The sequence below is a fragment of the Rhinatrema bivittatum genome, chromosome 17 (genome assembly GCF_901001135.1).
Source record: "Rhinatrema bivittatum chromosome 17, aRhiBiv1.1, whole genome shotgun sequence".
Lineage (NCBI taxonomy): Eukaryota > Metazoa > Chordata > Amphibia > Gymnophiona > Rhinatrematidae > Rhinatrema > Rhinatrema bivittatum.
Window position 1 is genome coordinate 19,169,081 of NC_042631.1, and position 16,730 is coordinate 19,185,810.

The 16,730-nt window shown below is 40.1% G+C and overlaps 1 protein-coding gene across 1 annotated transcript in view; it reads right to left on the reverse strand.

The window, feature by feature from the left end:
• The window catches only part of PARVA (parvin alpha), an 89,848-nt gene that overhangs the window by 9,098 nt on the left and 64,020 nt on the right, over positions 1–16,730 (reverse strand). Inside the window, exons 5-11 of the mRNA XM_029582358.1 lie at positions 15,990–16,130; positions 13,452–13,567; positions 11,334–11,392; positions 10,044–10,063; positions 6,632–6,693; positions 4,899–4,967; positions 73–174 (exon numbers count right to left, since the gene is read on the reverse strand). Coding sequence (XP_029438218.1) covers positions 73–174; positions 4,899–4,967; positions 6,632–6,693; positions 10,044–10,063; positions 11,334–11,392; positions 13,452–13,567; positions 15,990–16,130 — 569 coding nt within the window. The remainder of the gene's footprint in view (positions 1–72; positions 175–4,898; positions 4,968–6,631; positions 6,694–10,043; positions 10,064–11,333; positions 11,393–13,451; positions 13,568–15,989; positions 16,131–16,730) is intronic.

The following is a 16,730-nucleotide window of genomic DNA, read 5'->3' on the forward strand; positions in this document are numbered from 1 at the left end:
TAGAGCGTGAAAAGCTGCTTCGTAAGGTTGTAGCAGAAACAGTTAAATCGATCACCATCACATTTGCGATACCTTTTGCTCAAAGCTATCAGGAGTCAGGAAGAAATTGTGCAGAGGTACAAAGTAGCCTTCCAGAAGACCCATTAGTAGGACCAGATACACGCCATCCGCAAACTGTAAGAAATTAAAAAACAACTTTCATTCATGTGCCAAATCCAGCAGTCATGTTTTCCTGCAAGCCAGCATGGCACTTAACACCGAATGACCCCCAATGTGCTTTATATTTACTTACTTGTGTTATTAAAACTGGGGGTCAAAATACCAAGAAATAGTTTAGATTGGAATTAATAATGAAAAAGAGTCATAGGGCAGAGGAATTCAGTTTCTGCTCCCTTTTGCAGGTGCTAAGAGTTTGTGTGAAAAAATTATTGCGATTTTCTAGCCATGTAAGGAAGTAGATAAAAAGTAGATAAAAGTGTGACTGTTTTTCTTTAATTCTATAAATTTCACCTAAAGGATATGACCATCTATTTTAAAGGACAAATACAGTATATACCTGTATATGTTTTTCCATGTGCTAATATTTCTGTCTGCTCTAACAATCTTTCTGTTTTAAATGTTTGCCTTCCCTCCCCGTTTTCCTCACTCTGGGACTTATTTATCCACTTGCACTAATGAGAATTATTAATAAATGGGCCCCATGTAGAGTGACAATGCGCATTAACACACAATGCGTGTGAGTGCATTAATCACAAGTGCATAATAGCCTCCCTTTTTTAAAGCCTCCTTCCTTGAGATGATATTGCCCTGCTGGCTTGCATTTCTCAATTGGCCAGCAGGAAGGTCTCCTCCAAGACTGAATCCTCCCCCCTCCCCCCCCCCCCATCACCCTCCTTCCACCAATAGGGGTTGGCACAGTGTCCCCCGCTCCCCAGAGCTTTAATAGGTCACCAAACCCTACCAACTCAGAACAGAAGGCTGAAACCAGTGCCCTGCACTGCACAATGTGCATCGCCATGGCAATGTCATGGGACTAGCCTGCCAATCATATTTTCAAATGACCTAGAAGTCCTCCTCAAACTCTCTCTCTCCCCCTCCACACCTTTATAGAAGTCCTACTTGTAATGAATGGCTGAGCCCACATGTAAGCAAAGACTGCTGGTACTTTTTAATCTCCAGGTCATCATCATATGTCCTTGTTCAAGCAAAAGAAAGAGAGCTATTTTTAATATTCCTTCTAATCGCTTACTGCTGTTTCATGTGCTATAACACATAAGATAGTAAAAAGAAGAATTTTCTTCCATATTTTTGGGCTAGCATATGCCAGGAACTCTTTGTATCACTATAAACTTCAAGGGATGTATATCCAGTGAAAGGCAGCACATAGCATTTTGTTTCTCATGCTGCAGGCTGGCGCTTGGAATATTTGGCTCTGTCCCATGGAGCTTTGGTTCCTATGCCAAGAAACTTTTGTTCACCTTCAAATTCTGCAGAATAGAGGCTCAAACACTGTGTCTCCCTTACCTGTAAGGGATTAATAGCTACATAGGAAGTTTGATTTAACTAAATCATCGGTCCATGGAGTTCAATTCTGCTTCAAAAACATGACTGATGATTGCTGTTTAACAACTAGAGATGTAAATTCTCAAGAAAAAAAAAAAAATCACTGCAAATGCCATGGCAGAAATGCCTGGCTTGAAAAGCATAGGAACTATAGTCAGAATCTTAGAAACTGCACGGAATGTTTTTGAATGCACAAGTACCTTTTTTATGCAATATCGATATTCAAAGCACCTTTGAAATTCAAATGGAAAAGATGGCTAAAAGAAAGAGATTATAGAGAGGCCAATAGACGCCTGGCCTCTCCAAGTAGCACAAGTGACCAAAGGTACAGTAACAATCATAGGGAATTACAAAATGTGCAGTAAGAAGTTACAGAAAATGTCACAAAACTTTGGAAATTATGGAAAAGTCTTCCTTGACAACAGCAACAAATGTAATACTATTGAGAGTGTGGTGTATTTGCCACAGGGTATGGACAGTATATTCTTTGCCAAAGACATCATGTTGCAAAACACTTGTCTGCATTGCATAAGGCAAGGCACAGATGCACTGCTTAAAACAATGGAAGTGAACATTTTGGCTTCTTGAGATTTTGAGAACTGTGGATTATCCCTGAAAAAAAGTAAGAAGCAACTATGAGGTTGCCCTAAAAGAGACTGTAGGATGGACTCCATGCTGTACAAATTAACAAGTTTATTCTCCAAGGATCATTTACATTTTTCTGAAAACAGTGGTTTGTTTAATTTCTACCCTGATCTTTCTGCCAGATCAACAGACCGCTTTGAAATCCAGACACTGATCATAGTGAAAATTGCAAGATTTCAAGAACAGTCGTGAGTATTAATTTCCTCTTCCATCTGCAGTAAATCATCCTTCGTTGTGATGATACTGGCTTGATCAGTCTAGTGGAGGCTGATATTATAATAGGATTTTAATGTGTGTTACTGAGAATTCAATAATGACTGACCTCACAAGTGTCAACTTTAATCTTTATAACCAGCAAGAATGGTAACATATCATTTATTAAAATACTTTATTGTTAAGCTACAATTCTAACAAAAAAGAACATCAGAAGTGGCTTCACTGCTTGTCAAGTTAATCAGGCAAGAAAGCAAGTTTGCTTATGGTAAAAGGTGTTTTCCATAGATAGCAGGATGAATTAGACATTACATGGGTGATGTCATCCAGCGGCACCAAACAGACTCATCTCTCCAAGCCAGTAGAGCTTTGAACTCTAAGCATATGCGGGAGTTCCCATGCAGGCATTGCCTCATGAGTCTCCTCAGTCTATATACCAAACCTAATTTAGCTATGTAGTTGTCTCTCCAGGGAGGAGGGCATGTATTCCATGGCTAATTCATCCTGCTATCTATGGAAAACACTGTTTACAGTAAGCAAACTTGCTTTTTTCCTTGATAAGCAGGCTGAATTAGCCATTACATGTGGGGAGTCCCAAACTGAGGGTGGCAGTGGAGAGTAACTTAGTAATTAACCTGGCCCGGACTACGGTGAGACCAGATTTTGCATACTGCTTGTCCAAATGTACTTACTGTAAGTCTTTGAGAGGTTATCAAGACAGCAGAGGGATGTAAAGGTATGAACAGAAGACCAAGTTTCAGCTTTGCAGATATCTCCAAAGGGGTACACATTGAAGATGAGAAATGGAAGCAGCCATGGCTCTCACTTGATAAGCCTTTACAGAATCTGTGATTTGCAGTCCTGCTAAGGTGCAACAGTGGTAAAGGTACTCAGCCAGCCAGTTTGATCAGGTTCACTTGTCGACCGTTACTCCAACATGTCCCCTTCGCCTACAGGATGGGCTGTGAGAGCTGTGTTGGCAAAGCAGTTTGATAAAACAAAGTCTGAGGTGGCTGCATCAGTAGCTCTGGTGGGGGAGAATGTTTGGATACCTTAGATGCTTTGGAATGTTTTGATGGGCCATTTGAGACACGCATCAAGGAATCTGGCACAGGTTCACAATATTGCGTTGGTTACATTGGAACTGATCCATAGGTCCTTGCACAGTGCATAGAGGGATTGTGTGAGATAGGATCCTGAGTACCATATGATTACAGGGCAGATGTATCAGAATACATTGAGGTCACATGCTTTCATGGCATCAGCGCTTTGAACGTCGAGTGAATTGTGCTTTCAGTGCATCATAGTTCCGTGCTTTGGGGGTCATTGGTATGTTGAGGACCTTGATGCATCCTGCGTCGAGTGTCTTGATGCACCATGTGTCGGATTGCATTGATGGAAGATGGATAGGGCAAATCAGTACACTGTGCATCACCGATACTGTTGGCACTGACAGCATCGATGATGGCTACATTGATGGTGCTGGCACTGATGTACCCTACTTAGAATATTTGTGCTTTTTCAATGCAGACTATGATGGCTCCAGGGATCGATGCCACTCCAACTTTGACAGAGGGCGGCTGGTGGAAATTGACCCCTTGGATTCAGCCTGAGCAGATAGGGGAGTTTTTGATAAACCCCTGCTCAACTCTTTTCTTAGCAAGGCAGGCAAGACTACACTGTGGGATGAGGACCTACTGCCTTTCCAGAGAGATCTATGCAGTTCCTCAATGTGAAGCACCCTAGACCTGTGTAAGCATGGGGCATAGTTTGTGCCCTTCGGTGAGGGACATAATTTTCCCACAGAAACATCTTTTGAAACTGCTCACCTTATTTAATTTCTTCTGTCCAAACATGGTGGATGAGAAGGCCATATTTTGGTGGTATGACGTTTTTATTTTTGATAGTACTGAAAAGTGCTATTGTTAGAGGGCTGCAGAGGCAGCCAGGCAACTTAAGAAGAAAATGAAGAAAAAATATCAAATTGAAAAAGATTTTAAGGATTTGTACAGAAAAATTTGAGGAGAGACAGATGTCACATCCATACTGTGCTTGGACAAGAAATAAATGACGAGAATCATGAGGCAACACCCATGTGGGAACTCCTGCACATGCTCAGAAGAGATCAAAGCTCTACTAGCTTGGAGAGATGAGCCCATTCAGTGCTGCCAGATGAAGTCACCTACATTTAATGGCTAATTCAGCCCTGCTTATCAACAGAAAAATACACTCAAAGAAAATGCTGCCCATGTCTCTATGGACGTGATCTTTGTTTGCTAGAATCCAAAGTTTGCCATTGCTGTTTTAGTGTTGGACACCTATGAAGTGCGTTCATTGACAAGCCTATAAATTGTTTGTTAAATTATAAAAACAGTGCTATCGTACATGATCGTTCAAGCTAAGGCTGACATAAAAGAAACTTGGTAGGATAAGTGGTAATTCCCACAGCAGCATGCATGCCCTAAATCAAACCATACCTGCGTCTCCAGCTCAGTGACCTCCAAATTCAGTTTATTTAGATGCTTATTCACAAATGTGATGAGAGTCTTAAAGAAAAAGGAAATCAAACATGGTATCGCTTGTAAGGGTGGTATTTTCATCTTATCTTTCCATTTAATACATCAGCATCTCAAAGACAATTTCTAACAGTAAAGTTAGTCTTCCATGCTTCATTGGTGCAGGACAGGCTTAAGCAGGAGCAAGCATATCACTTCTAAGTGAACTGTCAGAACAGCTGTGGAAAAACCAGGACTATTCCCATGAATGTGAATTTTAAAAGCCCGGCGTGCACTGAGCGGATTCTAAAAGCTGCCCGAGTGTGCCTGTATCTCTCGCAGTGTGCACAAATGAAAAGTTCCCAAAAAGAACAGAGCATGGGCACAGCTGGATTTCAACCTCAAATCTGCGTGTACATGCTTACATGTGCCCTGTCGCGTAACTTTACTTCTGCTGTGGGTGACGTGCAAGTAATAAAATAAAGGTAACGAGATAGATTGGCGGGGGCTTCAAGGGTCCAGTGCTAACAGGGGAGAAGGGAGGCTATTAAACCAGGGGGATTTGGAAGTCCTATCCCTCATCTGGGAGAACTGGGAATGAACTGGGAACTGGTAGTGCTGTCTCTGTGTGTGTGTCTATTAAAATCCCCCCACTTACGGAGTAGAAGGGGCATTTGCGCACTTCGGCACACGCCCACTTAAAATTGCTCGCAAGTGTGCGCGCGGACAGGTTTTTTTTTATTGCATGCGTGCATATACACGTTTATGTTATAAACTGGCCATGTCCCTGGGTGTGGGCCGATGCACGCGCGCACGTGTGTGCCTGCACGCCCGTTTAAAAGTTACCGTCATGTTTAGTACCAGCTTCTGCACCCCACACAGCTATGGTTCAGCTTCACTATTCAAGATATCTATCTGTTTTTAAATCGAAGTTGCACTGAATTATGACAAATATAGTCGATTGTTCATATAAACATTCTCATAGCCATAATTGTTTTATATTTTAATAAATACTGAACATTATTCCTAGAGGAGATAGGCACCATGCGCATTCATGCTTTGTAATTCAGTTCGTTTTATATTTTCCCAAAATTATACTCTTAGCCTGGGGATTTTTTCCTATCCCTTTTTTTTCAAAAGCTGCTATCTTTAGATTTTTTTTTTTTTTAATAAACTATGAACCATATTTTGGAATCCTATTTTTTCCTCCTATATGTATCAAGTATATTTATTTATTTATTTTATTTAATATATTTCTATACTGGACTTCATGAATGGGATTCATATCAGGCCAGTTTACATGGAACTTGGGGGATTAACAAGTGTATTCTCTTGTATATTAACAAGAGAATATAAATTCTACTGCTTAAAAATAGTAAGAAAAAAATGTATAAAACAATTCTCTCTTGGATCATTGGGTTTTTCATCTTACAGGAGCCTGTAAAAAAATATTAAGCAAAAGACACAAGAGCTGCTAACTCATCATCTTCCACTTCAACCGTTAGACCTTCTCCCTGCAAATTAGTTGCCAAAATCAGCCTCTTTATCAAATGCAGGTATTGTAAATAATGAAGCTACAAATGCCAATAGCAATGAAACTTAAAACAGATACAAGACTCTGAAGCCCCAGTGTTTGTTTTGACTGCATTTCATATTTAGTATGCATTATGAATATTCTTGTTTTGTTTCATTATCAAGTAAAAACACTTTCCAACCTTTTTGACGACATTGAGCTTGTCAGGAGCATGATCAAAGAGTGTGTCGAATGCATCCCGCTCTGAAAAAGAAAAAGGTAAGAATTTACCTTTTTACACATACCAAATGCTGCAGCAACACAGAACACCTTCTTGACTGTCAATGTAGGAGGAACTCAAACAGTTAAAGGCAGTTGACTGCCTGAAAGAAAAAAAAATCACATGAAAATATTTTTTCTTGGAAGAGTGGTGGATGCATGAAATGAGCCCCCAGTAAAGCTGGTGCAGACATGAGCGGGAATGGAGCTCATGAAAGCCAGGGTTACGCACAGATGATCCCTACCTATGAAGAAGTGAGGGCAAAGATAGAGATCAACAGGAGTTTATGGCAATGTACCAGGAGGAGTTTATGGCAATGCACCTTTGGAACAAGCTTCTTCAACTTGGTTTAAAATCATGAGAGGTCTAGAATGGGTAAATGTGACTCGGTTATTTACTCTTTCGGATAATAGAAAGACTAGGGGGCACTCCATGAAGTTAGCAAGGGGCACATTTAAAACTAATTGGAGAAAGTTCTTTTTCACTCAATGCACAATTAAACTCTGGAATTTGTTCCCAGGGGATGTGGTTGTTGCAGTTAGTGTAGATGGGTTTAAAAAAGGATTGGATAAGTTCTTGGAGGAGAAGTCCATTACCTGCTATTAGAAACTAGCCACTGCTATTACTAGCAACAGTAACATGGGTTAGACTTAGTTTTGGGGTACTTGCCAGTTTCTTATGGCCTGAATTGGCCATTGCTGGAAATGGGATGCTGGGCTTGATGGACCCTTGGTCTGACCCAGTATGGCATGTTCTTATGTTCTTGTGTTGGATTCCTTCATGTCCTGAAAACCCTGCCATTAAGATTTTTCATGTCTTTTAGTCACTAAAGACGTCTGATGGTTGCATAAGATGTAAAAAAAATGTCTATGGATATTTGTTGCATTTCATTTGGGTGAATACTGGTTGCCTTTGTAAGCCTAAAAGGTTGCTGTTTTGTTAAAAGCTAAACATTCCTGGCTTGCTGTCACCCTATCACATTTTTTCATAAAATGATAAATAATTCTTGTGGAAAGTTGATGTCATTTAATCTTGTTTAGGTTACTATCTCTTTTTGAACATGAACCAGTACAACAGACAATGGATGATATTGCACCAGCTAAGCAAGTCAGTCTTCAAAGGGCATCTACAGTATCCTGGTTTACCATGGAGTTAAAAAAAGGCAAACATTTTTTATTGTATGGTGAGTTCCATTGGCGTTAGAATCAGATGAAGATGATGTTAATCTATAAGCAACAGTTAAGAGAAATATAAAAATGCTACGGATGACATTAAAAACATTTTTTGAGGAAAATACAGGCAGCTGTTAATTGCCCACAGGAAAAGTTTGCAATAGGAAACATCTTACAAAATTACAATCATTTGAGTATGAAAATGACTGTCCAATGCAAATAATTTACGACCTGGTTGTAGAAATCTTTGCTTGCTTTCTGAGTGATGTTAGTTACAATATTCCATCATTTTTACAGGATTATGAGAGATGAGGTGAGTTTTCATCAGTGATGGGTGGTGAGCTTAGTCAGGTATCTGCACGACTGAACATTTCATCACATCCTTTGAACCCATGTTTTGCTGGAGTTTTAAAGGTGATGCAGGAGGATATTGCAGAATCAACTGCCAGGGTTGTTAATATAACTATCAGAAGGTGGTTTGTCTAATTAACTGAAGCAAGCATCAGTGCAGCCTATTCTTAAGAAACCAAATTATGACTTAACTAATCCTGGGAATTGTCATTCGGGGTCTTCCTTGCCATTCTTTGGCAAAGGTTATTGAAGGATTGGTTCTTAAGCAATTGCAGGAGATTATAGATGATTTCAATTTGTTAGATCAGTATCAGTTTGGGTTTCATCGACAAATAGCAAACAAATTTTACTACTATACAGCCTTGATGTGTTCAGATGTAGCTTTGACAGGGGCATGAAGTATGTCTTGGTACTTATGGATATTTCAGCCACATTTGATACAATCAAACCATGAGCTGGCTTGTAAGTCAGCTATGGCTATTGCCAATACAGTATTAAGGTGGTTTACATCTTAACTAGGGTTCACTTGCAACAAGTAAGAATTGGGTCTGTAACATCAGCATGAACCCGACTGAAGGCAGGCATCTTCCAAGGCTCGGCCCTGTCAACAACTTTAATGAACATCTCTTTAGCTTCCATTTGCAAAGTACTTGCTGGACATGGAATGGAGCACTGGTTATATGCTGAAGACATTCAGTTTTTCTTGCTCACCACCACATTAATAGATGCAGTAGCAGATGTCTTGAAATATAAGATGGTAATTTGATGGAGGATACTGAATAATAAATTAGCCCTGACTGTCAATAAAGTTGCTAGTACTTTCTAGAATGACCCCGTCTTGACTTACCTGTTTTCCAGCTTGATGAATGGTCTGTCCCAACTTCCTCGCAGGTTAGAAATTTAGGAGTGCTTTTCAATTCTGCACTGTCACTTTGCTCACAGCTGTGTGGTGTGAAGTGTATTCTAAAAGTTGCGACTGATGTGAAACCATTTTTGAGCCAGGATGATTTTTGGACCATGTTACAGTCACTTAGTGCTATCCAGTCTAGACTATTGCAGTGCTGTCAGTATTGACTTACCAATAGCCACATTAAGGGTCTTGCTGGAGGTGCAGAATGTAGCAGCTAGGGTTTTAACCGGTTCCCAGTGTAAGGATCACGCATCACCAATTTTGATTTCCTTGCATTGGTTGCCAATACAGTATCATATCACATTTATAATACTAACTTTAGCACATAAGGCCTTGAGTGCTGAATTTCCCTTCTATATTGGTTTGATGTTGAAGATTTATCATCCTCCCCATTTGTTAACATCTAGTGGGAGTAATTTATTAGATGTATCATCAATACGGTTACTATGGCTATAGGAAACAAGAGGAAGGGAATTTGCAATGGCAGGTCCATTATATTGGAGTGTTCTTCTGGAAGAGTTAAGAGCTGAAAATTGCATTTGCTGCTTTAGGAAACAATTAAAGGCATTGTTATTTTTGCTGGCCTTTGGATCTGACTACTTAGTGGATGGTGGGCAAGTTAGTCCTACAGTTCTTGGCACAGAATTGTTTCTATGAGTGTGGGACTGTGTGGCAGGCATAAGCTTGTACGAGGGAGGCAAGGTAACAATAGAGGTTTATGTGAACATTAAATATGAGTTTTTAATGAGTAAATATTTTTATTATGTTTATATTCTTACCTACTTAGAATATCAAAGCGAGATAGATGTTTTTAAAATAAATCAAATACATTCCAGTTTACAGACTTAAAAATAGGATAGCGATGATAAAAAAAAAATAAACAACCCCAAAAAATACTTACCATGCCTTCCTGACAAAGCCCTGTAGTAAAAAAAAAAGAAAAGAAAAGAGAATACATCACTGACCTATTAGGCAGGATAAGGGAGTTTTGTTCCTCTAATCATAAGCTGTGTTGTCTGTTGAACCAAGTAACACATACTAGTTATGACCCAAGTGATTAAATAATAGGCTTTGACTGAATCGAGTCAACACAAGTTTCCTGTTCTTTTCAGATCAAAGGTAGGTCTAAGGTTAGCCAGAGAGCTTGACTGGCTAAGTTTGAATATCACTACTTGTCTGGCTAAGTTAGCTGGATAAGTAGCTCATCCCATTATGCCTCCAGGATGCCCCATTGTTATCCAGCCAGATTTTAGCTGGACACTGACTGATTCAGCTAAAATCTAACTGGATAAGAGGCAGAATACTTGCCATTTAGACAGATAACATTAAGTTGTCCATCTAAATGGCTTTTGAATATCTTTATTTTTTATTGTACAAAATGTGTGTGTGGGGGGGGGGGGGAGGGGGGACACCATGAAAATCATCTGAACCTTTCTATCCCCCCAGCAACAAGAGCATTTGTGAATGGAGCATCATGGTATGAAAGCCATCGAGAAGGGCAGAAAACTAAATATATTACGTTATCTGAATTATGTTAAAAGTCTATATTATGTAGGCATTTTAATTATGTAAAAAATATAATGCCTCTTTCTCTCAGTCATATTACAGAAAAAATTATTAGATTATTTTTCTGAAGCCAATCCCCAATTATCCTTCTCCCATCTCGCCCTGATTGTGAGGGCTAGATGGGAGAAGGACATCAGCACACAGCACTATTCTAAGAATGCACATTATCTATGAACTCTACCTCACAATAAATGTAATTGTAAACACTATATATATGATTGTTACCCATGAACAGTACCTTACAGGTACACCTGGTCATGACCTACTTCACTAAACAAGTGATTGTCTTTAACGATTTATTGTAACTGAACCTTTTGTGGCACCTGTTAGAATGTACTGTAGTACGCATTCACCTACCTTAATTTATGTGCCTACATGTAAACCGTTGCGATGGTAGATAACTTAGTGACGGTATAGAAAAGATTTTAAATAAATAAATACATAAAAACTTTGTGTGACTGTGATGTCTGATGTTCTGCCCATAAAAAGGCTAAAATATTGTCCGAACGGACCTCTTCAGGAGTCTCAGTCATGAAGACTAAAAGATCAGCAACCGGTTCGATTTTACAAAAGAACATTGGTGACCCATTTATAGGGCCCACTGGCAAAAATGGTAGTGACATACTCTGTGTTACCAGTGATTTCCTCTTGGATTTGTCGAGACTGAAGGATTCCTTCCCGCTTCTGCAAAAAAAAAAAAAGATGTTTTACATATTCATAAGAACAAATATATATTCTCTTCCTATTATTTCATACCCCACACAAAATAAAATGGTAATCATAAGGATCCAAAACTGTGGCAATACTGAAGGCCAAGTGCAGAATTTCATCAAGTAAGCCTCCTTAGTGCTATTGACAGCACTACAGAAATTCCCTTGATAGCGCACAGTCATCCTCCTGCGTAGGTTTAGAGACTTTACACTCGAGCTGGGCCAAATTACTCCATGTTAATCAGAATCTCTTTTATTTATCGATATCCCTTGCAAACCGACATCTGCTTACATGAACTGCAGTGTGTGAATCACAGGATGGCATCGCTAAAAACAGATAAGTAATTGGGAGATTTACAGTTTATGAGCCGCAGGTCACAAATATTGGATCAGTCCATCTTGAAATAACATGGCATACCTTGCATGCTGTCATCAGATGTCACAGATATCATTCGTGGGGAGAGGGGAAGGTGCTGAATAAAGGTCATGCTAATGGTATGACATGCTGTCAAGGTTGTTCAGATATGGGCTGCTACCCCCTAAAAGCAGGTGCAAAGTCTACAGGTACTGAAATTTCCATGGTGCTGCCTGGCCCCAAATTTTCAAAGGAAAATTCCATGTAGAGTTTCCCTTTGAAAATTTGCTTGCAGGTTCTGCATAAAAATTTTAAAAATTGCCTCCTTAAAGTATGCAAGGTGCACCACTTTTTCTTGCAGTAATTCTGTAACTGTGCTGACCATATGGTATGCAGAAAACAATTTTATCAGTTTCTTAACCCAGACCTCAGGACATACCTAGCCGGTCTGGATTTCAAGATATCCACAACAAATATGCATTAGACAGATTTGCATATGGTGGAGGCAATGCATGCAAATCTATTTTATGCATATCCATTGAGGATAGCCTGAAAAATCAGACTGGCCTGGACTGGTATATCCCAAGGACTGGGATGATAACCACTACTGTGCTGTATAAAGAAATCTGAAGTAATTTCATATTTGACTGGCCAGCCACTTCAAAGCAGATTACATTCAGGTACTGTAGGGATCTCCCTGCACAGAGGCAACATTTAAATAAGAGCAACTGAATGTGTTCTCCATGCTGAAAACTAGGCTTTCCTGTTAAAGCTGGACATGTTACTGGACCAAGATAAGAACTGTCCAAGGATGATGTTATTCATTTATTTGTTCAATAGATTTCTCCCCAGCAGTGCTAAATACTTGCTCTTGGTGAATTCTAAGCAATAATAGATATACATTTTAAAAATTCAGTCAACAAATGTACCCAGACATTAAAACAAAGAAGAAAAACGAAAAATGAACAATTACGACAACAGTTTTCTATGGCTTCATGAATTAAAGAAATAAATCAGAAGCATGTGTTTAAACTGGGTTTCTTCAGAAGCTTTTGTATGAAAATAGGACTTGACCCTTCTTCTGAAAACCTAGGTAGTTGGGTTCGCAACGAATCTCAAGAGGGAGATCATTCCACATGAAAGGAACAGCGTCAGAAAAAGACCTGTCGTGGCTCTCCACCAGCGGAAGACCAACAGCCTGACGTATAGGCCTGTGCTCTCACAGACTCATGGACAACCTCTCTCTTTTGATCTGATTTATGTTGGTCGAGAAGAATTCAGTTTTCTGTAGGGCCAATGTGGTTACTAGAACTTGGCTCTGGACAGCTTATGAAAATGGGAGCAGTGTAAACAGATTAAAAGAATTATTTATTTCATGCCAAAACAAAGTCACCAAGTATGGTACAATGTACATGAATACAATTTAACAAAAATTAACCTTAATAAAATAAAATTTGGTTGCTAGCTAAGAAATTTGTATCCTTTGGCTTCTAAAATGCTGTGTGCCTTGCTTGAACAACAAGAAAGGCACATCCTACTAGACACAACAACAGAATAACTGGCCTGCTTTTCTCATATTCCCTTGTATCCGCTGAAGTCATGTTACCTGGTTTGACATTGCCCCCCTTTTTAATGCTGATTGATGAAGTACTAAAACGTTTTGTTCCACCTTTCTTACCTGAACAACAACAACTTGAATGGACACATGATCTGGCAGTCTAATTGGTGCTCGAAAATACTGGGACAAAGCAACCAAAAGATGAAGAATAGCCACAAGGCTTTTAGCATGAACAGCTGAAACAGAAACATTCAATTAATCAGGTTTTTTTTTTTATTCATAGAACATAAACGTTCAAATAAATTAAGAGTAAATGTTTCTTCCCTGGTGAAAGAGTTAGGTCAGTTTCTTTGTATATTTATTCTGGATCTGCCATTCCCTATCCTCATAATAAACATAAAAAAACATGTCCTCCACCTCTCCACACATACTATGTCCATTTAGTTTCTGCTGCTGTATCCTACTAGCAACAAGGTTTACTTTTATCCTTCAGGCGATCAATGCACCAAAATAGCAAGAGAATCTACCAGAGACATCTTGAGTCCATCAAAATGAACTTCACAAGCAGATCAAGGGACAACGTATTGGGCCGGGTTTTAAGAGGTACGCGTGGGCGTAGATTTGTGCGCGCAACCTGGCGCGCACAAATCTACGCCCGATTTTATAACATGCGTGCGCAGCCGCACGCATGTTATAAAATCCGCGCCTCGGAGGGAACTTTCCTTCTGCCCCCCACACCTTCCCTTCCCCTCTCCTCTCTTCCCCTACCTAACCCGCCCCCCAACCCTACCTAACCCCCCCCAACCTTTGTTAAAGAAGATGTGCCAGCCTCTGGGCAGGCATAGGTTGCGGGCGCCGGCTGAGTGCCGGCGCGCGATCCCCCAGCCTAGAGGCCTCATGGAGGACTCTGGCCTTGCCCACTCCCCGCCCCTTTTTTCAAGCCCTGGGACATACGCGCGTCCCGGGGCTTGTGCACGTCGCCGGGCCCACGCAAAATAGGCTCGGCGCGCGTAGGGCTTTTAAAATCTGGCCCATTATCTTTACTATTGAAAGCATTAATCAGATTGCAGTCTTGAAGATTGTCGTCAGTCCTGGTGTATACATTACAGAAAGAATATTGGCCATCTGGAACGGAGGGGAAAGCAATGGTAATCGGAGAACTAGAACAGACCGAGTAAAGTTGAGATGCTTACGTTGGAAGTGAGAAGACTAACAAGGACTATGATTCTGGGTTTTTTTCAAGCTCTTAAACAGGAAAATAAGTCACACACAACTAATCTCAACAGTTCCATAAAAGGGAAGATCACAAGTGGGCAGTCTTACTCGATTAAATGAGGAATGTTTTGGTAGACTTGGAAAAAAACGCTTCTTTTCTTTTTGGGAGGCGTTCAGCCCGACACAGTTTGCCAGATTCTGTGGTTTGTGCAGTCATTAAATGCAATGAAAGCCATCTTAGTCAAATATGTGGGAGAGAGAAAAAAAAATCATCTCTGGCTGCGTTTTCTAAGTCAGCAGAGATCGTTTGGGTTTTCTCACGTCCCATTTTCCTATGTCCCTTCCACAGTCAGGGCAAAATTCATGCTCAGGAGGCTAGTTTTGGTGCCATGCCATGAATCTGCTTGAAGCCACCGCTCTCCTTAACAGCAGGCGACTTTCTTCCACCGACGTGAGGAAAAGACATCTAAGCCCCGTATTTTAGAAGGATCGCACCCATACAAAAATCACATCTGAATTCACATGTGCTTTAGCCATTACGGCATGGAACATACTCTGTTGCAGGATAAATTAGTCTGCTCTGGCAGATGTTTTAAGGAACAGCTAGCAACTCTCATGCCCTTGCCACAGCTACTCCTGCTGCTAGAAATAGTTAACCTGTATGGCACGGTAAAGGGATGCTGGCCTTATGTCAAACCTAGCAAGAGAGAGAGAGCAAACTAACAGCATCTAGGGTTTGATATGGAATGTTTTTTGGACCTTGTGATTTTGTTACTTCTCTCAGGGGTTTGTTTGCGGATTTCCCTGGGGCAGTCTTCCTTAAAGACAGTACATAATTGGTCATTTCTGTAAGCATACCAAGTAGCAATTTCCAGCAATTTGCTGAACTAAGTGGTGAATGACTCAGTAAGACAAGTCTTTTCATGTTGTTTAATCCAAGTGGTAACTATTTTGACAAACTAGACCATTTGTCTGGCAACTGGAGATTTAATAGCTGATTATTCAGCACATCTGTTCCTTCAGAAATATACTGGGGGAACAGAAAGCAACATGTGGCATATATCGTCATTCTTATTTTAAAAATTTAGCTCTGGATGTGCTGAAGATGTTCTACCTCTTTGTTACTCTGGAAAGATCGCTCATAGATACGGCCTTTAATCTGTTGTATAACTGTACATTCCCATATGGTAGCATTCTTTTTTTTTTTTTTTTTACTTGCTCTTCACTTATATTCCATAACACTGGCTATTTCCCCATATTCAGCTCTAGAAGTTATTGATATTGCTACACCGAAAAAACAGCAGTGCCATTCACTATTTTGTAATGCGCACCCGTATAACCTGGCAGATCTTCTACAACTTTCGATATGTGTGGGTGTGCACCGTGGAAATAGCGCAACGTAACCCAGACCAGCAATTATTTCACAGCAAAACGCGGACTCACAGTCGACATTCCACTTGATGTTTCTCGGAGGAAGCTTCAGGGTCTCGTTGATCTTTTCCAGCACTGTCTGCAGTTTTTGCTTCTGAGCGATTTCAGACTGTGTGACTTCAGCAACATTCAGTTTTTCCCCTTCAAGCTTCTCTGAATTAATAATGAAAGGAAGGGGGGGGGGGGGGGGAAAAACCAGACAAGATTTTTTAATTATACATTGCACCAGAAGAAAATTAATTCTATAAATTCCAAGAGACTGTGGGATAACTTTTTTTTTTCCCAGTGGACTATTCTGACATGACAGCCCTCCACATCCCAGCTGATTCTTTAAAGTTTTGTTAGAAGGCTATGAAAGCATAATCTAGTAATCTAGTGTTGACGACTCCGAGGTACATGTAAGGCTGCCAAGAAAACACAATTTATTTATTTTCCAGTGTTCCAGTCTCTACCTGAAATATTGAAAATAAATACACTATGGAACTGTTTTGGATTGTCTGCTTGCCTGGTAGCATCTTCAACTTGAATTCTATTATGCGGTTACACTTTACAATTAAGATGTGCCTGGTGGCTTATTTTGAATTTAGAAACGAAATGAAAATTCTGGGAAGGTATCCACTTCATATTAACCTTATCTAATAGGTAAGGGAAGAACAGGAAAAGAGGCAGGGATTGGAGGGCACTCATATTCACACTTCCGAGAGGCTGATGTATTAACCTGCAGCCAGCTCTGCAGGCATGGCCTGGTACTGC